The sequence below is a fragment of the Lissotriton vulgaris genome, chromosome 4_1 (assembly GCF_964263255.1).
Source record: "Lissotriton vulgaris chromosome 4_1, aLisVul1.2, whole genome shotgun sequence".
Taxonomy (NCBI): domain Eukaryota; kingdom Metazoa; phylum Chordata; class Amphibia; order Caudata; family Salamandridae; genus Lissotriton; species Lissotriton vulgaris.
Window position 1 is genome coordinate 1,515,446,459 of NC_141691.1, and position 23,926 is coordinate 1,515,470,384.

Below are 23,926 nucleotides of genomic sequence, written 5' to 3' on the forward strand. Positions count from 1 at the left end.
AGTATGTCTGTACATTAACGATAAGTCATCACATGAAAACACTTACAAGCAAGAAATTAAAAAACATGAATTACATCAGCTTACTGTGGTACACAGTCTGTAAATGAAATGAGGATTGCTTATTATTGCGTGGAATGTATTCCATACAATGTACGTGTTGTCAACGTGAGTGACGCTAAAGTGTGGGGCAAATACAAAGACAGCTAAAGCTGTTCGGGTACAAAAATATAAGGTTAAAACACACGAGTGGGACAAACGAAGTGGTTCCGACGGGACTTACCGGAGAAAGTATCGCGTAGTGCTCTCAAAGTTCCAAGCGCGGAACCGGTCGGGTTTGAAAGGGACCAATTGGAGAGCTAGTTATAGGTATGCGAGTAGGTCACGTGATGGACCGGATAGGTATGAAAATAACAAAGTTCAGTCTCAATAAGAGGATAACGGTGTCCCAAAATTGCTGAATATGAAGTTAAATGTCAGGTTTCGTGATTCTACTTACATAACAGTTGAAAAATGAAAATCTTTAACTCACGGAGAAAAAACGCCGTAGTGCGAATGATGCACGTTATATGATAGGCTCATGAGAGGTCATGTGATCAGGCGTCTGAAGGTAAGCAAACGCTCGTGGAAGATTAACAATAAATATATGCACTTGTGACTAAATAATGAAACGCCTGTGGAATAAGAAGTGACAGATGTGTGTTTATGCATAATGTAAGCATATAACTGATGCTAAGAGATACTGAATATTCGGCATAATGGTGGGGTGTCTATGCACAACGGGTGTGTATGAATACCATAATACATAATAAAATCTAGACAAAAACATGATTATAAGGTTAACATACTTCATGAACATAATCATTCAAAATAGATACCACTATTTTATACAGGTCCAGGATTTGGCTCTTTATATGTTGTAGCACAACCGTTCTCTGTACTTTGCCCCCTAACCCATTGACATTCCAGCTCATCAATCTGAACCCTTTATCCTAGTGCATACCTCCTGACATTCACGTACCACCTATGTGTCAAAGTCGCCGGATTGAGGTGCCTTGACGATTCCTAAAAAAACATACATCTAGATAAAAATCCCTCCAAACTGCTCCCCTGCACTCTGGCTCCAAACTGGCCTTGATTCCAACTATGCAGAGTGCCTGTCGCCCTTAATGTGTACTAAATGAAGAAAATCGGGGGTACACTCTCATCACACCCCTCCCTCCCATGGTGATCTTATACGAAAAACACCCCGCACAGTTTAGTTGCATTGCAATGCTGTTTTTTGTCGTAGTGCTCCCAGACAGTGTTTCTGAGAGATATTCCAGACCGGGGACTGATGACCCCAGAGTCGGTTAGTAGAGCCTCTGTACCTCTTATTCTCGTTGGGAGCTGTAATCTGTCGGATTTCTCTATTCGTCCAGCCAATCGGCAGCGTCCTCCGGTGTCTCAAAGAACCTGCTCTTTCCCCCTGCCTCCACCCGAATTGTGCCGGGAACAATATGGCGTACTTTAGGTCTTTGGCTCTCAGATGTTTTTTAACCTCCAGGAAAGATCTACGCTGTTGTTGAACCGCTTGGGAAAAGTCTGGAAAGAAGCTGACTTACTCATTCTCAAGCCGTATTGGAGATGCTACTCTGGCTGTCTGCAATATTAGGTCCCTGTCTCTAGATGAGGTGGGGGGGCCCGGTCTCGGTCTATCTCACCCCCCCCCCCCCCCCCCCCCCCCCCCCCCCCCGGCACCCGATGGGCTCTCTCGACGACGAAGATGATAGGATAGACCTTTGGCTTGGAGATGTTTGGTGATCAGGCTTTCAACAAATAGGTCCGTCGCTTGCCCTCCGGAACAACAAGGATGCGCACGTTGTTGTGCCTCGCGCGGCCTTCATGGTCGTCCAGCTTTCCTTTCTTTAAAATTCCGGAATGCTTGTAGTTCACGTACTTGTTTCTGAAGCTGGTTGGTATCTTCTACGAGGCTTGCTGCAGTGATCTCCAATTGTTGGACTTTCTCCCTGTTAGTGGCCAGGTCCGCCCTGATAAGCATGACTTCTGAGGAGAGTGTGTTCATTCTCTCCTCCAGCGATGTTCGGATCCCTCCAATGGCGTCTAGCACGTCCTTCAAGGTGTGTTTCGTAGCTCCTGTCTTCACCAGCTTTGGGTGGGTGTGGCGCTGCCATGGCCGATTTGGGACACGTATACTTATCCAGTTTTAGTCTGGGTGGCCTTTGGGCCCCGTAAGCTTGACATTGTTGTTGAGTGGGTCGCTGCCCTGGGGTAGATGGGAGGTGGGTTGTCGAGTTCCTGGTGTCAATAGGCCCTGCGCGTTCCTGCTCTGGTCTCTGTTGCCCCCCCGCAGCTGCCCCTCATCCACTCTCGATCGTTGTTCACCTCCTGGCCCCCTGGGGGCGTCTGGGAGATCCGCAGTGGTTTGCGCAGTAGTCTGATCGCACCCCTTTGACGGATTCCAGGCCTATGATTTTGTCCCTACAGTGGCTTCTGTCTGCATGGCAGGCGGAAGAGGATCGTCTGCTGGCTAGTGCTTCCACTCTCTCACCCCTTGTTTCCCACTCAGTTGCCAACAGGTGTGGGCCTGTGCTGCTACTGCAGAGGGTAAGCCTTATGAGGATTCCTCAGGGTTGCGGTCCTTTCAGTTGCGCCTGCTTGCCCCCCTGTGCCGTCTGTGCGCTGCGCCGGTCTGGACCGCTACGATATTCATGCAGCGCCCGTCGGCCGCTGCTTCTGGGGTCCCTGCCGCTCCGGATGAGGCACTATTTTGCCGCCGCCACCCTAGCAGATTGGGTCGCTCACCTCTTCTATAGAGCGCTGCTCCGACGCGACCCGTCGTCCTGCGCTCCCCGATAGCATCCCTGGACCTCGGCCCTTAAGTAGGCCAGGAGGAGGGGGCGACTTTCCAGGGGGTGGGGGGATATCCGGCAGGTTCGGCGGGCTGTTCCCCTGATCACCGAGTTCCGGGTGCTTCCTGGAGGCCTCCGCAGTCCGAGGCCCGCCCGATGGAGTTTCTGTCCGGGGTGCCCCAGCACTACAGGTCCCAGCTTTTCCTCTGCCGCAGGGCCTCAACTCTGGAACGCTCGCAGCTCCGGTTCTGCGGGTCGGATTTCTCCGGTCTCCGGCTCATTTTGGAGAGTTGGACCTCAGGTAACCGGATCTGGCACCAGGGTGCGGATCAATAGAGCGGATTTACGTGGAGGGAGAAGGTGAGCACAGAGAGTCCTTAACACGCGGCCATTTTACTTCGCCGCAAGGCCACGCCCCCTATTTGTCTATTCTTAATATTGTACGTGGCAGTGAAGCCATAGAGAGTACATGGATAGAAACTTGACGACAGTAATTCCCATAGCACCATGATGGCTTTACTGTACCCAGGAGTGTTTATTACCAAACAGTTCCTCTCAATAATCCCACACTGATGCCAGTGTGGGGTTTATTGAAGCATGTACCCAGAGGGCACCTCAGAGGTGCCCCTTGAAAACCTACCAACACTGGTGTGGTGTCTGACTGGCTTAAGGCAGGCTGCTAACACTACACATGTTTCTGGACCCATTGGTCGAGAGCCCCTGCTCTCTGATGCCAAAAACAAAGCCATCCTGGGCGGAGGAGTTACATCTCCTCCCCCAGGATGGGGCACGGAGCTCGAGAGGGAAGCTTTAAACGCCTTTCCGCATTTGTAATGCGCCCCCAGCCTCTGCTGCTAGCAGCAGATGGTAGCACCCGGTTCAAACGCCCTCATTTGGCAGGAGAACCAGTGAAAATACCCAAGAACCGGTGTGCACCCCCCTCCCCCCCCCCCCCCATTTTGCCAACTCCACACCTCAGGTGCTGGAGGTGAAGTGAAGCACATTTTTCAGTGCCCACCATCTTGAAGATGCTGGGACCTATCCAATCAGGGCTAGGGCTATGCCCCCTCCCACCACAGGGTGGCATAATATTGGTTGTTGACACCCCAGGTGAAACACCCATTCTGTAGTAGGGGATCACTGTGTATAGTCATAATCTAGTGAATAGTCCCGCCCATGTGCGTGGACCCCGGCAATCAAAAATAATCTCTTAAATTGTCAAAATAATGCAGAAACTGCAAAGACACTTAAGAGAGAATATAAAGACAAATAATGCAGCCTATATCCACAGGCTACACTGTCCAGTACTTCAACTAGAAATTCCACAAGGAAAAGCACTTGAATGGATCACCTCGTTCCTCACCGGAAGAACCCAGAGAGTCCGCCTTCCTCCATTCAAGTCCGAGGCCTCTGAACTCATCTGCGGCGTACCTCAAGGATCCTCACTCAGCCCCACCCTTTTCAACGTATACATGAGCCCCCTCGCGGCCATCGCACGCCAACACAACCTCAACATCATCTCTTACGCGGACGACACTCAACTGATCCTTTCTCTCACCAATGACCCCAGCACCGCCAAAACTAACCTACACGAAGGAATGAAAGAAGTTGCCGAATGGATGAAACAAAGCCGTCTGAAACTGAACTCAGACAAAACAGAAGTCCTCATCTTAGGTACATCCCCCTCTGCTTGGGACGACTCCTGGTGGCCGGAAGCCCTCGGAAAAGCACCCATCCGGACAGACCACGCACGGAACCTTGGCGTCATCCTGGACTCTTCACTCTCAATGATCAGACAAGTCAGCGCCGTATCCTCTTCCTGCTTCAACATTCTTCGCATGCTCAGAAAAACATTTCGCTGGATCCCCTCAGAAACAAGGAAAACAGTCACCCACGCTCTGGTCACGAGCCGACTGGACTACGGAAACACCCTCTACGCAGGTACCACCGCTAAACTCCAGAAGAAATCCAAAACGCCTCAGCCAGGCTCATATTAGACATCCCACGCAACGAACACATCTCGGGTCACCTTAAAGACCTCCACTGGCTACCCGTCAATAAAAGGATCACTTTCCGACTGCTTACCCACGCACACAAATCACTCTACGACATCGGACCAGATTGCCTCAACTCTCGACTATCCTTCTACACCCCCTCCCGCCAACTACGTTCTTCCAGCCAAGCCTTCGCCACTTTACCTCGCATCAACAAGACCACCATGGGAGGCAGATCCTTTTCTTACCTGGCTGCTAAAACATGGAACTCACTCCCCGCTTACCTTCGCCTCACCCAGAACCACCTAGCGTTCAGAAAGCAGCTTAAAACATGGATATTTGACAAATAATCCTCCTCCCCTCCCTAAGCGCCTTGAAACCCTCTGGGTATGTAGTGCGCTATACAAATTTCATGACTTGACTTGACTTGACAACACAGCCTGCCAGTTTCTACCATAGAGAAACTTGCCTCCCCCAGTCAAAGACTCTGGAATGATAGAGAGGAAGGTAGGGACAGACAAGCCCCATAGGCTGCCATTATGTGGCTTAAATAGGATACTGTGCCTTTAAGAGAACTTTCCAGAACTTCTCCCAGTATCCCAGAATGCATAGCAGGTCCCTCTACTTTCAGTTCTTTTTTCCGGCTCCTGCTTACAGGACCCTGGCATTGAGCTCTCCCTTGTTTCAAGGGTTTATTGGATATTTTGGCACTTTTGAGTTCTATAAGTGTTTCAGTTTGCTTTCTTGGTGTTCTCTTTCTCTTTTTTGTGCTGTTTAGGCGTTTTAGGGCTCTAAAATGCCTGGCCTTTTTGATAAGTGCCCAGCATGTGGGAGGAAGAAGGCCAAGAGTGATCCCCATGATGTCTGCATCGTCTGCTTCCCTGAAGATCATGTCCCTGAGGATTGTGTCATCTGCCAGCAGTTTACTCCTCGGACTCTGAGGGACAGACTGAAGATCAGGCTTTCTGGCCTTGAGGAGAGGCGTCTGCAGGCTGCAGGTGGGTCTGGGCAGGCTGGGAAGGTTCCCTCTGCCTCTGCTGAGGCCTCTGGGGGGCTCCCCAGGGGCAGGAAGTCCAGCAAATGGCCCCGGTCGTCGTCGATTGCATCGACGACGACGTCGAGAGGGATGATGGCGGTGTGCTCCCCTTCTCCCCGGGGCTCCGGGTCGAGACGGCGTGACGGCTCGACGTCGAAGATCATGAACAAGTCGCCGTCGAAGCCACCGTCGACGTCTTCGTCGAGGTCTTCCTACCGACGCCGAAGGCGAAGTGACAGGCATCGACGCTCGCCGTCGAGGCGACAGTCGATCGCCGTCGAAGCACCGGTCGACGTCGAGGGGCTCCTCGACGTCGAGAGCATCACGAAGACGGCGGCGCTCGTCGTCGTAAACGGAACGCTCGACGTCGCGGAGGCGGCGTACGACGTCGCGGAAGAAGAGGTCGACGTCGAGGGATTGGCGTTTGACGCCGAGGAAAAGAGGGTCGACGTCGCGGAGGCGGCGATCGACGCCGGAGTCAAGGAAGCATCGTTCGACGCCAGAAAAGCGACGCTCTGCGTCGAGCAGAAAGCGGTCGGCGTCTAGGAGTCGTTCAGCCTCTCCAAAACGACGCAAGAGGGATTCTAGTCCCAGAAGTCACGCTGCTTCAAGTGGAGGACGCAAGAGGAAGCGGTCACCCGCTGATGGGGCTGGCTCTCCGCCTCCTTCGCCTAAGGGGTCACCAGGCTCGGTGTACTCAGAGGTGTACACACCATCTCGGCCTCGGACTCCGACTCCTCCGCCTGTTCCTAAGGAGGATCCTCCACCCAAACCTCCACTTCCTTCAGGAGACCCTCCACCACCTCTGGTCCCTCCGCATGGGCCCACCCTGCAGCCGAAGGTTCCTCCGCCGAGGTCCACTTCCCTGCCGTCTTTGCCTGTTCCTCCTAAGGGGACCCCAAAACCGAAACCCCGTGAGGAGCCAAGGAAGACCCCGCCACGAAAACCGGCAGAGCCGCCACGGGCGGGCAGGTCTCGCTCTCGCTCTGGGAGAAGGGAGAGATCGCGACGCAGATCATCCACGAGGTCGAGACGCCGCCATAGGAGGCGCGAATCTCGCTCACACACGAGGTCCTCTGGGACCAGGGACTATTCTCCTACCCTATCGGGGTCACCGGACACGAGAGTGTCCCCGATAGATGACCTGGTGGCGTTCCATGACGTCCTTTTAAGGGGCGCTGCGAAGTTGGGCATATCCCTGACGGTGCCTACTCCGAAGACGTCAGTCATTTTTGAGACTTTACATCAAAAACACCTGTCTCATCGTCTCCTGCCTCTGGTGCCGGGCCTGGAGGAACCGGCTATGGCCCTGTTTCTCACCCCTGCGGTGACGAGGGCGGCTCCATCAAGATTGCTGAAGAAGTACCAGGCTCCTTATTCGGATCCGGCTTTTCTGAGAACGGAACCTCCTCCTGACACTGTCATTGTGACGGCGGCCCGCAAGCAGCATGCCACCACTCCGTCATCCACGGTTCCCCCGGATAAGGAGTCCAGGTGGATGGATTCGGAAGAGCGACGATTATCACTCTTTCGGAAGGCTCAGGCTCTTATGACAACTCCATCTACAACAGTGAGGACGGTGTCTTCTCTACTGGGATCGCTGGCCTCTTGTATCTTCCTGACGCCACACGCACGGCTGCACATGAGACCGCTGCAGGAGTGCTTGGAGGACCAGTGGGATCAGAGGAAAAGATCTTGGGACGACAAGATTCGACTGTCGCTGCATGCTCTTCAGTCTCTGAAGTGGTGGTGTTCGGCGGAGAATCTCCTCAGAGGGGTTCCCTTTCACAAGGACATTCCCACGCAGACTGTCGTGACGGATGCTTCTCTCCTGGGTTGGGGAGCGCACTCCGGGACTCTACAGATTCAAGGAACGTGGTCGTCGATGGAGGCCACGTATCACATTAATTTCCTGGAACTCAGGGCTGTTCACTTGGCTCTGAAGGCCTTTCTTCGTCCTTCCAGACCAACTCTCTGCTTGTACAGACGGACAATACCACCACGATGTATTACCTCAACAAGCAGGGAGGCTCGAGATCACGCACTCTGTCACAGGAGGCGCAGACGATCTGGCACTGGCTCCTAGCCAGAGGACTGACGATAACGGCCACCCATCTACCAGGTGTGCAGAATGTTCAGGCAGACGCACTGAGCAGACTGGTTCAGGAAAACCACGAATGGGTCATAAACGACTAAGTACTAGGAGAAGTCTTCGCAAGGTGGGGAACTCCAGACGTAGATTTGTTCGCCACCGCCGAAAACAGCAAGTGCAAAAACTTCGCCTCCAGGTACTTCCAGCAAGGGACGCTGGGGAATGCATTATGGATCAACTGGACGAACAGCTTTCTGTACGCCTTTCCTCCCATTCCCCTAATTCCGGCGGTGCTCATCAAGCTGGCCCGGTCCAGGGCTCGGATGATACTCATCGCCCCGGAGTGGCCCAGGCAGTGGTGGTTCACGGACCTACTTCACCGGTCTCTCCTTCCTCACATTCGGTTGCCGTGCAGGCCGGACCTTCTCACGAAGTTCGGGGGACGGATGTTACACCCCAACCTCTCGTCTTCGAGTTTGGCGGCATTGCTCCTGTGATAGTGCAATATGGCCATCTGAATCTGCCCGATGATTGCATGGACATACTGAAGGAGTCTAAGAGACCTTCCACTCGGACTTCATATGCTTACAAGTGGAAGAGGTTTTGTATCTGGTGCCAGTCTAAGAATCATGATCCTACGACCTGTAAGGAAGATGTCATCCTTCCTTACCTTTTACATTTGGCGCAGTCTGGCCTTAATGTGCATTCCATTAAGGTTCATCTGGCTGCATTGACTGCCTACAGGAAATGCCCTTCACAGACTTCCTTTTTCCAGATCCCTGTGATCAAAGATTTTCTGGAAGGATTGAAGAAAGTATTCCCTCCTGTCAGGCTTCCTTCGCCTTCATGGGAATTGAATGTGGTGCTGTCCAGATTGATGGAGCCTTTTGAACCTATTCATAAGGCTTCGTTGCAGCACCTGTCCTGGAAGGCGGCGTTCCTCGTGGCCATTACATCGGCCCGCAGGGTGAGTGAAATTCAGGCGTTGTGTTGTAATGAACCTTATACTGTATTTCATGCTGCTAAGGTTGTTATGCGTACTCACCCTAAATTTCTTCCAAAGGTTATTTCTGATTTTCATGTCAACCAGAATATAACTTTGCCTACGTTTTTTCAGAACCCTTCATCCCCAGCGGAGAGGTCTCTCCATTCCCTGGATGTTAGGAGGGTGTTGAAATTTTATCTGGATAAAACCAAAGATATTCGTAGGTCTGACCAGTTGTTCATCAATTATGGATCGGTCAGGACGGGTCTTGCGACCTCTAAGCAGTCCATCTCTAGGTGGATTGTGTCCTGCATACAATTGTGTTACCAAAAGGCTAATAAGACCTTAGGAGGTAAGCCTAAGGCTAATTCCACCAGGGGCAAAGCTGCCACGACGGCTCTGCTCCGTAACGTGCCGATTGCTGAAATCTGCAAGGCAGCCACTTGGAAGTCGGTTCATACCTTTGCTAAGCATTACTGCCTGGATACTGACGCCAGGGCAGACGCTCAGGTTGGGCAGGCTTCGCTGCGGAATTTGTTCGCACAGTAGTGGCGTTATGTGTTTATTCTCCACCGCCGCTTGGTGTGGGGATGGGCTTGCCATTCTATTCACTAGATTATGACTATACACAGAGATCCCCTACTACAGAAGGAGTAGTTTCTGTCCTGTAACTCCAGTTCTGTAGTAGGGGTATCTCTGTTATAGTCATAAGCGCCAGCCCTCCTCCCCGGTGGAGATATTTCATCATGTAAAGAATGAGACAGGTCTGGCGTGCTTCGCCTTCAAAAAGAACTGAAAGTAGAGGGACCTGCTATGCATTCTGGGATACTGGGAGCAGTTTTGGAAAGTTCTCTTAAAGGCACAGTATCCTATTTAAGCCACATAATGGCAGCCTATGGGGCTTGTCTGTCCCTACCTTCCTCTCTATCATTCCAGAGTCTTTGACTGGGGAGGCAAGTTTCTCTATGGTAGAAACTGGCAGGCTGTGTTGTGTGTGGTGTTTTTTGGTGGAATTTCTAGTTGAAGTACTGGACAGTGTAGCCTGTGGATATAGGCTGCATTATTTGTCTTTAAATTCTCTCTTAAGTGTCTTTGCAGTTTCTGCATTATTTTGACAATTTAAGAGATTATTTTTGATTGCCGGGGTCCACGCACATGGGCGGGACTATTCACTAGATTATGACTATAACAGAGATACCCCTACTACAGAACTGGAGTTACAGGACAGAAACTACTCCTTGGTCCCTACCTGCCACTCCCCTGTAACACCCCTAGATCTAGTATTTAGGAGGCACCCCCAGGCACTGAAATCTTCCAGACCTAAGAAGAGACGGACACTACAGCGTCACACCAGCAGAGAAGACTAAAGACACCTACTGCCTTGTCCCCAGCTCTAGCGGCCTGTCTGCTGCCCTAGACTATCCTGAGCCAAAAGACGACACATCCAGCAGCCCAGCGACCTCCAAAGCCGGGAAAACTACCTGCCTCCAACAAAGACCAAGATCTCCCGTGGACAGGGAACCTGTCCTGAAGAAACCAGGTTTAAAGAACTAAGACCTCTGCCCTAAGGATCTGCGAAACCACAGCCGGACCCACCTCTACACACACAGCCTGACTGGCCCACCTGTCCTGTGAAGGTTTCCCAGCTTTTTTGAGTAAGAGTCCACCGTGGGCTGATCCCTGCCAGACTCAATCTCGACACCTGCAGCTTCAACTTAGACGCCCCCTGACCGCGACCTGCCCAGTAAGACTTTTTCTACGCCTAAGGACACCCCTGGGCTTGGGGAGCACGATCATTGGTGTCCCTACGTCCCATAACATCTCTACTTACCTGGGCATCTGTGGGTTTTCTTCGTCCAGCCTCCTGGCCTGAGCCTGCAGGTCTGAGCCTGCAGACTTTCTTCAAAACTGATCTCCCCCATTGGTTTGCATTGGGTGCCTAACGCTCTGTTGGCACTCTGCACTTGGTTGCGGCTGACGGTGTAAGTTTGGCGCTGCCTTGTGGCACCCCCTGTGCTTACCTTAACCCCAGGAGCTTGGTTTACCAAAACGTGTTGCTCACCTGGGAACAGCATCTTTTCGATTTCCCCCTTTCTCTATTGGATAACGTTGAATTGAATTTGTAAGGTGCACAGCTACCGCAAGGGGTTTCCCGGCTCTGGATTCCAAATTTGAACCCAGCACCCAGCCGCCCCTGTGCTGCTGCAGGTGCAGATTTGCTACTTCTCTGAACCTTGCCTGGTGCTGATTCTTCATCCTGAAAACCAAGACTAAGTTGTATACTTAACTGAAAAGCCGCATTGTTTTCCTCCCAAAGGTTAACATTTCTGAACGGTAAATTACACTGTGTTCACTTCTTAACGTGAAAAGTATTTCTTATGAAAAACGTACGTACCTTTCTACGTATTTCTTGGTCTTTAAATAAATATTGAAAAAAAGGTATTTTTCTCAAATGTATGTGGATCTCCTTTTTGAGTTGTGATTTATTGGTCACTGTGTGCATAACACATTTCTTCTGTTTCTATGTGTTTGGCTTAAGGCTGATCGACCACGCTACCACAAATGGAGCACTTTGGGTTTACATTGAGCCCTGTACACTTCTTTGGGGATCTCTGGATTCTTTGCACGATATAAACACTTAGTGGTATTTATATAAAGAAGTCCAGGCCTTCTGACTCTGCTGGCCAATGCCACCTGCAGCTGCCATAGTGCCAGAGAGAGCACAGTCTGCTAATCCTCCCCTCTCGCGGTGACTTGAGTCTGTCTCCTTGCTGTATTTGTACACACAGCGTGCCCACAGGGTCCTTGGTTTTCAAAGTCTGTGCCACATCTTACCTTCCTCTCGCCCTGCTGAGGGAGTCTCACAGTGACTGAAGTAGCCTGGTATCGCTTTCAGCTAGCTACAAAATATTATTGCTGACTGACTCCTCGCCGCTTTCCAGCCAGAAACCTCTCGATCAGGCTGCAGTTTGAGCCGGAGTGATTCATTCATTCATCCATTCATTCATTCGGAAAGAAGGTTGGAACACGGGGCCAAAGAGCATCCTCCCCCCCACGCCGCCTTACTACACAAACTGTCCCACCTAGTCTCCCTGCCCCAGAGTCCTTATCTTCGAATGCCTTGGAGACTTACAGCGAGAAAGCTTTTTTTACCCATATTTACTATTTATTTTTAGATAGGTTTCTTATAAATTCTGAGAAGGGTACATTTCTTAGGAGAAAATTGCGTGTTTCATCATATAATAATCATATATATAATCGTTTCAGTAATGATTATATACAATACAATCATTACCGATGTGTGTGTGTGTATATATATATATATATATATATATATATATATATATATATATATACACACACACACACACACACCCACCCAGGACAAGTTAACTTACAAATCAACATTTAAGAAAAATTAGCTACATCATTAAGCGTATTCATCTTAATAGGAATCAGTGAATATTGTATCATGAATCTAGCAGAACTAAGGAAAGCAGGAATAGGAAAACAATTAAAATAGAAACTTTTAAGATAAGTACAAGTTTATGGTACTTTACAGAGATGTAATATAATATATACAGTGTAATCACAGTTGGAACGGTTCAAACTTCTCCAGCGGCTTTTTGCACGGTCTTTTGAAGTTAGAATTCGACGATGGTTTTTTTTGGTCACCAGTTCCTGTCTCCTTACTTTTGACTTTAATTGTTCTCGTTTATTCTGTAGAATACTTACTGTGATCTGCCATCTGGTGGTCACAAACAAGATGGCAGCGTACTTCCGGAAATACAATGGTGGAGTGTGTGTGACATTATTAATAAAATGGTGTCCCCTAATGCCTGGGGAGAGCCTATGTTAACACATCATAAACCACACACAGCATACACGGATACATACATCTAGAATAAGCCTTGGTCATGCCAATATGTCTCGCCTGTCCGGAAGATTCTGGCTTTGCCAATGTATTTTAGCCATTTTTTACAGCAATCACTATGCAGCATGGCTAAAAGTAGAGTTAGAAAAAAAGCGCTTAACGTGTCGTGGAGCTCTGTTTCTAACTTTGCTTTCAGCCATGCTGCACAGCCACGCTGCTGTACAACATCAGATAAAAGACATTAGAAAAGATAATAGATGTCACATAGGGGAGACCTATTGCCTTTGCAAATTCTTTTTCTCTCCAGCATAGTCTTTGTAATTATATTTATACTGCGCCCACTACCCCTGACGAGACGTTTAACAAATCTCCTTGTTTGGATGATAATTTTATGTGCAATCTAATATGGTTAGTTAAGATTCGATTTACGACGTAGTCCTATGATTAGATTTGCTCAAAAGAATTATCTGATGTCTATATATATATTGCAACACTCCAATGAACCTTGCTGTATGGTAATATACTCCCATTCCAAAATAGAACACCTGTAAGGTTTATTGATACAATACGGGTAGCACCGCTTTTAGCCCATAACACTTTTTGGTCAGGGTCTTTAATTCCCTTTGTATCAGCTCAATAATGCTAGGATGCAAAGGGTAGGTAGAGGAGTAACTTACTGGGTGAGGGTGTTACACGTCACCTGGGGCACTTGAGAGCTTAGCTGAATACATACACTTATAGTCTGGAAAAGCCACTAACGGGCACATCTCCAGCCGGGTCAAAACAACATAAAAAGGAGGTTGATACTATGCATTTGAGCCTTGTACACTTTTTGGGAATCTCTGGACTCTGTGTACTGTATAATCACCTAGTGGCATACCATATACAGAGCCAACTTCCTACATAATGTTTCAGGTGATGAGCAAATCGAATAGCCCGCATCCGTTTGCAGACCAGACTGTTTTGTCCCTCTGGATTACCCTTTGTTGAAAGATGTCCTGCCTAAATCGTAGAATGAAAATTGTTTACTGGCCTATAAGCCAAACAGCTCACTGCTGTGCGGCAGGAAATTTACCACCATTGGTAAGGGGGTGTCCAGGGGATCCACGCCCCGCTCATTTTACAAACCAACCCATCTCCTCCAGGCCAAAGATATCGACTGGCTCTGAGCCAATCAAAATGCAGCCTTTTTCCTAGTGTCACTGTCTAATGTACAAAATTCTCCTTTAGTTAATGGTGCTGTAAAGCTCACTGTTGTGACATTGACAGACCTACAATATTTGTGCTTCCGCCTCAGAAGTGTCCTGGGTCCATCTAATCTGCTTTGTCGGTCCTCATTTTTTACTGTACTTTTAATTTGTGGTGTAATTTTAAGACCTATGGTTTTATAAGTTAACATTCCAGGGGAACGTTGACTTTTCTTTGTGTTGTGTTTTGTATTTGGATTCCTGATCCATAAGTGCCTCCTAGATTAACCGTTGACAGTTCACCCTCATTTACTTTGAAAGTAGGGCCAAACCTACTGGGGGCCAAGTCTCACTTCCACACTTGTGCACTGCTGCCCATTGGCCCCCTATTACCCAAGTTTTGACACACTAGGACCATGGACTATTGCAGGCGAAGGCGAAAGTTAGGTTGGCAGATGTAGTGTTGACGAAAAGCTCTCATGTTCTGCATATTCCAGTTCTGTGGCTTCATTTGGGAAGTAAATGGATTTACAGATGAACGGTGAGAATGTTTATATTTTTCTCTTTAGCAAATAGTAACACAGACAGTTGATCAGGTATGAAAGCACAGGGTGGCCATATTCCGAGTTTTACACCTGGAGTCTTTTCTTTGTTCCTTTTAGCAGTTCCAGTAGTAACTCCAGCGGCAAGAAGGAAGACTGCGCAGCGCCTTCCGACACTCTGATCACCTCTTTTCCACGGGCAGCTGTAACGTCCGACTCTGTGCGAGTGAAATGCAGGGAGCTCTTGTCTGTTGCTCTCAAAACAGGAGGTCTGTATTACAACCTGTGTTTTTTTTACTTATGGCCTCCTATCTAAGTGAAGTGTTGCCAATGTTACTTTGTAGTGAAAGGGAGTTTTGTTTAGGGCAAGCAAGGGTGTGTGGACATGTAGTTCATGTGTCATATGGCTTCTATTCGAACCTCTCCCCATTTCCTAATGAAGTATGCAAACCAAGTTCATTGCTTCTCTTTTTTGATGTCACGGGTGTGAGTGTCTTTGCTGGTAGCAGAAGCAGGTTAATTGGTAACAATGAAGTGGAAGATGTGGTGTACATTTTGTTAGGTATCGAGAGAGAGAGAGAGAGAGAGAGAGAGAGAGAGAGAGAGAGAGAGAGAGAGAGCTAGTTCTCTTCCCCCTAGAGCATTTATATAATCAAAAGGAACTAGCCAATGTAAAGGAGGCATAAAAAATTGTATTTTGCAAAGGAAAGAAATACTATTTCTTATGAAAGCCCTCACTCACCAACCAACATTTTGTTTCTATGGTTGCAAAGTTTTTTTGTGTGTGTTCGTTAAAATAGCTTGGCGTAATAAACCTAAGCGCATCTGATAAGTCACATGTATGTCAAAACCGTTGCTTGTTGTGCTTCCACTGTAATTTTTCCCAGTTGCAGACTAGAACATTGAGGTCAGGTAATAACTCCTCCATGTTCTCATTTTTTGGATTTGAACTTTTACAGATGACTACATCACAATCGGGGCCGACGATGAAGAACTGGGTGCTCAGATTGAGGATGATATCCTTTTTTTTTTTTTTTTTAAAAAAAGGATGTTAATTGTATTATACTGATTTTATGTACAATCATGTTATTGTTGATACTTTGGCATCTATGTATGCTTGGCTCAGCCCTTGCATTCGGAGATAAACTAGATTTTTGCAATTTACAGTCAGGATAGAGTATTGAGTCCTATTAAGCATGTGTGTTTCATGCATCATCTGCTCCTCCAAACACTCCTATCCTCCGTGTCTTCTAAAGCTTGATCATGCCACAGAAACCTCTACCTAAAAGGACTGGGTCTTTTACAAAACTCCATCGAGACCATCATTACAAGGTCTTTGCAAATCCCTATTCCACATTGACCAGCTAAAACCTGTGATATTTCAGAGTGAGTGTGGCCTGAAAATAGGGTGTTACCACGGGAATCTTATTTCATATTAGCAATCGACACTGTAAGACTCCATGTCTTCAGCGGCAGACCCACTTGCCATTGCAGTCTAATTCTCCATCCTCAAATTACTGATACAGTAATACCAGATTAGTTGTAATGGAGCCCTTATATCCTGTCTAGCTCATGGGTACTCACAAACCTATCCCCAGGCCTGCAAAGTGCTGCCCGTGGCTTTGCTGCACCGATGCCAGCAGCTCGAGTGTTGGGATGATAAAAGGTGAGCGCAGGGCAACGCATAGCAGGTGCATGGCGTGGACAACCAGCCGAGCCTTCACCGGACTTCTGTCTGCCACCATTCTCATGTACCAATAATTAAAGTTAAAGCATTAACTTCTAATGTAAAACACGAGGGGGAAAGAGATACTCATTTGGTGACTGAATTGTAAAATGTGAAACCAGAAAACTTGGTGTCAGTACTGGCTTCCTCACTTGATGAAATTGTGTGATCCTATGCAATTGTTTAATTTCACGTTGCCTCCTATTTCTTCATTAACACACGAGCCCCTTAAAATACTGAAGTTCAGGATATGTACGTTACAAAACCACCTAGCGTTTTGCTTAACAATAATGGTGTTCCAATTATATAACAAGCAAGGCTACACACAAGGTGCACTTGACAAATGACTTCCCGCTTGGTTCACTAATGGCAGAATGGAGGCGGCATTAATGTTTTCACGATCATGTTTGAAAACTATCACTGCTAACAAATACCTCACAGTTTAGTAACAATCTGATCTACTAAGGTAAAACTCTCATGTATGTTAATAAGACACTTTTTTGAAGTTTGCAGAGTGTTTATCATGTTTTCACATATTTAGTCGAATATGTCATTAAAACTAAAGGTACTCCTAAGGAAAAGTTGTCGAGGGCACCCTATTTTCTTCCTTATGGTTACTTTAACTAATGTGTAAATAAAGTATGCCTGTTTGTTTTGCAGCTTTCTGAATGTTCCTGCTCTGTCAAGTTAACAGCAGCTCAAGGCTGCTGTTCACCAAGGGTCCGCAGTTGAAGGTCTGGAGGGGCGCATGCGGCCCCCGGGCTGTTCTTTAAGTATCCCTAGTCTAGCTCTTTGTCTTGAACAATTTTTCCTTGCTGCTTTTTGGATACTTCCAGTCTAACGCCATCCTGTTAGTATGTGAGTCCGCTGTAGGATCTGTTATGAGTTTGTTTTTTCATGCATGCTTCCATTCCCCACACCGTTTTTGACATCTTGTAAAGGCTAGCATTTCTGCCTTATTTTTAACGTCTTCTGGTGAATTCCATTCGATTGCGAGTGCCCACTGTGCAGGTTTGTTCTCAAAATTCCCCCCTTGCACACCTGTGCTAGGGCACTTGAAAGCCTTTGATGCTTACTTCTGCTTAATGTAAGACATGAGGTCTGAAATTATGTGATAAGCAGGTTTGTTTTCATTAGGACACGCAAGAAGAATCTCTACCTACTGAAAGAAAGCACACCAAATGTCTTTTGGAAAGTTGACACACGACAAGAGTTAACCTGATTACTGTATATTGGCGTCAAAACATTGCTTTGTTATAAACAGAAATGTTATACTATTCAAGCTTAATAGTTATTTTTCATGCCATTGAATGCAGCATTGATCTTGTTACCTTTTTAATTTGTAAGTCCGAATAATTATAATACCTTCATTTGTAACCTGTATCATACATTTCTCCCCCATTGTGCTTGATTGAAATTGGACATAATGGTGGTTTTTGGACTTAGTCACACGTAGAACTATTCGTGTCCAGTGTTTCTTTTTTTTCTTTGTTCTTCACCCTTTGTTTTCTTCACCCTTTGTATTCCTTAAGTCCTTTGCACCAATTTTTCAAGAATTTAAGAACACTGATCCAAAATACAAGAATAGAGTGCGCAGCCGCATAGCAAATCTAAAGGATGCCAAAAATCCAAATCTAAGAAGAAGCGTGCTTTGTGGGAATATAGCACCAGATGTATTTGCCAGGATGACAGCTGATGTAAGTTACTTTACAGCTTATCTAAAGTACTGATTAAATAAATTGCATACCTTTCGCGTTTATCTAAATGGAGTTTCGAACATGAATGAACTTTTTATTCATTAGAGTAGGTTGAATACATTTTCAAATCATTTAGTATACATTTTAAAGTTGTCGTTGGATGAGACTCTTGAACAAAAGAGCAACTACCACCATTGTGAGTGTTAATTCTTATTCTCAATATTAGAATGTTATTGGTGTTCTGCTTGTTACTTTTGTTTGGGGACCAGATTGGGTACGCAACTTTAGAAGCTTATGAAAAATTGTTTTGGATGTGATCCTATTAGATGACCCTAGCCATCTGAGGTATTCATTTCATTTATACGTACCTCCCAGTTATTTGACACATCTCGGATGCATGGATACATTTCCCAATCTATCAACATGATCTTTAAATCATCACACAGTTTTGCTGAACATATACTTATTTTAGGTTCCTCCTATGATAGTGGTTTGTATGTACCAGTTTCAAAAGACAAGATACTAAAACTATTGGAAGCTAAATTCTTACTCGGGTGCAAAGGCTCAATAGAATTGATTAGTTATGTTGTAGCAATAACGTAAGGGTAATAATTGTTACCACAAAATGCCTGTAAAAGGAATTGCCACTTCGTCTTGTTTTGTACCCTGTTGCACTCAAGGAACTTGGCATTTTCAGAGTATTCAGTTATGACCCACCTAGTTAGTGCCCAGTCTTTGGTTGGGCTCTTTTCTCCGTTTGTATGACCTAATATAGAACCTAGTTCTTACCTCCACCCCATAAATCCTCCCAGGGCTTCCTGCACTGAACAGCCAGAAAGCACTGTGGAGGTGACAGACTTCAGGCCATTCTCTTTGAGGAACTGTTTATGAAATTCTTGAAACTTATGCTGTTTCTGTGCTAGACTCCAATATTTACTTGTTTACCTAAGTCCATAAAAAGGTCCTGAGTTGGAGTGTTGTCGAGGAACACAAATCCTTATCCTGAATGTCGTCCACACACAAATTTTGCTAAAATGACTAATACCAGTGTCCACGATCCAGGCAGTTACAAATAAGCAGGTCTAATCTGATCTCCCTTCTCAACCATCCCAGGAAATGGCCAGCGATGAGCTGAAACAAATTCGTAAAACCTTGACTAACGAAGCTATCCGAGATCACCAAATGGGCAAGACAGGTGGCACAGAAACAGACCTTTTCACCTGCGGCAAATGCAAAAAGAAGAACTGCACTTACACACAGGTACGTGTTGTCTTCACACCCATGTGTGGTTGGTTTGTTTGCATCTTTGTTTGGTCTTTGTTCCCATAGTTAAAGCATTATATTGCTTTTTATGTATTTTTGTGGATTTGTATCTCCTACATTATGGTTGAGTTTGAGTAGCTAGGTTTTAGTGCAATTATAAACAGTTCTGTGCCACTTGGAGCAGATAATGTTCTTCGATAGCTTGATATGATTACCTGGAAGGGATTATGCTGGTGTCTGTTTGAAAGGGAAAAGTCCCTATTTTGATGCCTTGCCTTTTCTGTGTCTGGGAACAAAATATGCAGGAATACCTACAGCTCTTTTTCTCCCTTATGCTTTTTAGGTCTTGCCTATGCAGGCATAGGCAAAAATACCTTTTCCGATAGCCATGGCTTTTCAACCAAACACATTCACGAGTCATTTATTTGCGGGAGCGAGCGCCGCCATATGGTAGCAATTATCACTCCTGCAAGTAAATCACGCAGGCCCCCCCTCCTCTTCCTGCGTCTATCTAGTTTACGCGCACACACAACTCCAGGGCTTTTTTTTTTTTACTTTAAGCGCTAGGCGCGCATGTGGCCAAGCTTGTTTGTTGTTGTAGGCACGGGGGAGCCCGCGCCGAGATTCGAGCCCTGTTCTCCATTTCGAAGTCGGCAGCTCATTATGTTTTCCTACATCCTCTTTCTAAAGCAATCTAGTGTCTCCTGGAGCATAAATACTCACTATGGACTGCAGTAATTTTAAAAAGAACATTCACATGTCTCAATGGTAATTCCAGACCCGGTGAAACTAAAGTATTCCGTTGTTTTGGGCTGGTTTCATTAACCCCCCCCCCCCCCCCACCCCCCTGCTGTGGTTTTCTTAGTGACGCAGCGATGACCAATGGAATTGCCCAGCCCCCTCAACCCCCTCTCCTATACTATACCGGGTAAATCATGAGAGTAACTAGAGGTAAGCCGCTAATTATTAAGTCAAAAGCTTCGATTTTAAGTAAATATACAAGGCACAGGAAGTCACTCTTTTGACCATTTATTCAAGAAGAATTCTCGTGTCAATAACCTTTTCTTCTGCATGGCGAAAACTAAAGGATTGACGTTTCTTTAAATTGAGGTTGGGGGAATTTTGGCACAACAATATACATTTAAAATAGTAATGAACATTTTTCCAAATTGCAAATATAGGCCTCTGTATCGGACACACGGTGATGTGTGCAAGCACTGCGGGTTCTAAAGTAATTGGTGCAGTCCTGTTTTACCCCAGACTGGAAGCAGTTGTATGGAGCTCTTTGTACATAACAAAGTGCAACAAAGCATCCCTACACTGTTGCACTGCAAAATATTATTTTATACTGCTGGCCTGAGTTTTCATAACATGAAACATACCGCGTTGTATTTTAAATGTCTCATTTGTCTGATATCAACAGGTATATAGTTATCTCAGAAGCATTTTCTCTTATGCTTTTGTTTAGTTTATGTAGAAAGTGTTGCTACATCTGACGACGAGGCGCTAAGGCGTGACCAAGGTGACGCCAGCCAATCCATGGGAGGACTGCAGGGATGTGAGGAAATTGTGTAGTTGTAAAGGGAGTGGTTCAAACCGGTCTCCCTCGCAGTGACTACATGAATGTTTGTTACTATACAGCTGAACATTCGGCATTTAGAACACAACACTAAGACAGCACAATTAGAAAGTTCATATCTTTCTGTCTTGGACATTAAACCACTGTAATATCAAGAATTTGACATTACTTCATCACCGACCTGTCCTTAGAAGTCAGAAAAGAGTATTGGATTTATTTTTATTACATAATAAAAACAGAAATAGTAGCACATGCTCTCGGATATTACTCTGATGTACTTTGATATATTAGTTTATCAGAGATGCAGGATTGTAATTCAGTGAGTTAATGCAGTCACGTGTGGCATATCGCGGCTGAAGGAACTGTGCTATCGAGTCACAGGATCCCCAGCAGGACTTCCCATCACAAGAAGGAATCCGGAATCCGGATGGCAGTATATCCTGTGAAATTTCATACTGAGATTACATTTGTGGTCTAGGGTTCATTGTATATACAGCTGCGCCTGGAATGCAGCGTATGCCAGTAAAAAATTATACTATTGAATCAATCATACGGGTGACAGACGCTTTGCACTTCGGTATTTTAAGAACTTGTTTATTAGTTTCAGGCCTTGTGTATTGCCAATGCCAATCAGGCATTTTTCTCGCTGACTGCAAACACTGGTTTCATGTGGTCGTTCTCCTTTTTTGTGGTTTAACTTTTATTTGGCGAAAAAAATGCCGTATGGGGGCATTCACCGCTCAGTCTTATTGGAATAATACTGTAAAACTATAGCCAGCAAGAACAGTCGCTCGCAACTCAAGCAAGCCAGTGGCTGAATTGAGCTGACCCTGTGTTCCATGCTGTAGTAATACATGGCTGGCAGCTGAACAGACCACTGGATAAAGGGGGTTGACCAAAATCCATTCTGCTTATGTAGTTTCATCTATTTTCATAAAAAAATAAAAAGGATGGCAACCCATCAAAAGCTGTTTAGGCTGGACCACCAAAGGAAGCAATCGCATTTTATTTTACTAATGCAGTGACAACAATACACATTTTGTATCTTTCTTTTTTCTCCTCCGTTGAATCGCTTATAAATAGTAGCCTGGCGAACAGCATTTTCATTTCACCTTTTTAGTTTTGGCTTAGTTCTACTGAAGCAGTACATGGAGAGCATTGGATTTGCTGCGGATCCGTAATAAAATAAACAAGCATTGGCATAGCCAATAGGTCTCGCCTTTGGGACCTTATAAGTGTTTAGCCATGCAACAGTTGTTGTTCCATCAAGAATATTGCGCTGCATAACTAAATACTTATAAGGTCCCAAAAGCGAAACCTATTGGCTATGCCAATGCTTGTTAATGTTTTTCCATGCAGGTTTCAAGTGAGATTTTCAGCTTAACAGCTGCTTTTAAGGTTGTTTGGATTTTTTTTTCCTGCAAATGGATAAAGAATATTTTATTTTTGGGTGAGGTGGTCCGAATTGGATCAGAGTATGTGGCAAGGTTCTGCAGTTTCTCTCTACCTATCTTTAGGTTTGGATATGCGGTTACACTGCATGCGGTACAACGCATGCAATTACAACACAGTCGTTACAACGGCTGCGTTGTTACAACGCATATCATTACAGCGCAAGGTGTTTCTACAACTTGCTGTAGGGGGGGGCGCGCTATACTTAGGAATAGTATAATTTTCTATTTTAACTCCAGCTTGCTGAACAGTAGAGTAGGTGTTGGAATAGTAAATTATACTATTCCTTAGTTTAGAGCACCCCTACAGCAAGTCCTAGAAACGACTTGCTTTGTAATGGTTAGCATTGTAACAATGGGGTCATTGTAACGACCACATTGTAATCGCATGAGTTGTACTGCAGGCAATGTAAACACTGCTTTCCTTGGTTCTTGTTCTTGGTGGTTAGAGCAGGGGTGTGAGGAATTCCTATCTCCCGACACTGAGACATCTAGATTCCTTACAAGGCCAAGAGGTTTTAATTTCTAACTTGTCCAAAGCACAAGTAGACAGTCTTATGGTAGTCCGATACACAGCTGCAGCATGTTCAACCCTTTTGGTCACAGCCAGTTAATAAGGAGCTCTGAGCAGTTTATTGGCAGTGAAAGGGTCAATGCAAAAGCTGGGGCCTGCACTTTAATTTCCCCGGAGCAGAACAGCATGATGGAGCTGAGCTCAAAGTTGCAGCGCCATATAAAACAGCCACAGCACTATAAGAGTCTTTTTGCTTTCTCCCCGAGGTTCCTGTGTGGTTTCCAGGCCCTCCTCTGGTCCTTTCATTTTCTTTGACCCGGAGACAAACATGGAGCTTCTGCAGCTCCAGAACACTCGCATCACTGGAATGTAAGAGGCTGTCTTAACGGCCTCTTGGCTCCTGCTCTGACTTTAACCTTTTGACCCCCTGTCTTTTATTCTGTGCTTCACCCTTGAGCCTCAAGTCGTCCCCAGGAACTCTCCTTACCCTCACCTGGGGGGCCTACAGTAAACCCCATGCTTTCTCTTCTCATGCAGTCCCTGCACAGCCCTCTTTTGCACTTTGCTTTTCCTGTACACCTTAAGTTTCACCCGGTGCCTGTACTTGCTAACACCACCCTACCCCCCTCTGCTGCCCCCTCTGACAGCCCTGACCAGCTCCCCTTGGTCTCTCATATTTTACCTCATCCAGTGCTTACACTAAAGCTCATTAGTTTCCCCATGGGGAATTAAAGCAATCCTCCGGCGCACCCTCATTTCTCTCCTTGCAATGGGCCTCTTGTCTCACTTTGTGCGTGCACCAGGGGTATCTGAACATGCCGCTGTAGCAGCTACAGCAGCTGTGGAGTCCTTAAGGATTCAGAAAAGGGGGTGGTGATGGACAGAGTTTCTGAATAAGCAGAATACTCCTACCCAGTCAGCAGATCAGGGCTTGATCCATCACCGTTTTTTAGCTCACTGCACCATCCCAGCTCAGAACCTGGCTACATGCAAATTAGTCTGTCCCTGTCCCAGTGCATCATGGGAACAGGGCAAACCAAACTACCAAGCCAATTCTTTCACTGGGAAGGAAACAAGCTTCCGGGGACCGGTTTCTGGCATTACAGCCGTCATCGGCCCGGCTTGCTTGAATCCTGA

At 46.4% G+C, this 23,926-nt stretch overlaps 1 protein-coding gene across 1 annotated transcript in view; it reads left to right on the top strand.

Moving 5' to 3' along the window:
- TCEA1 (transcription elongation factor A1) overlaps positions 1–23,926 on the top strand; it is a 228,554-nt gene that overhangs the window by 125,866 nt on the left and 78,762 nt on the right. Inside the window, exons 5-8 of the mRNA XM_086965752.1 lie at positions 14,680–14,828; positions 15,519–15,575; positions 17,828–17,982; positions 19,096–19,242. Coding sequence (XP_086821878.1) covers positions 14,680–14,828; positions 15,519–15,575; positions 17,828–17,982; positions 19,096–19,242 — 508 coding nt within the window. The remainder of the gene's footprint in view (positions 1–14,679; positions 14,829–15,518; positions 15,576–17,827; positions 17,983–19,095; positions 19,243–23,926) is intronic.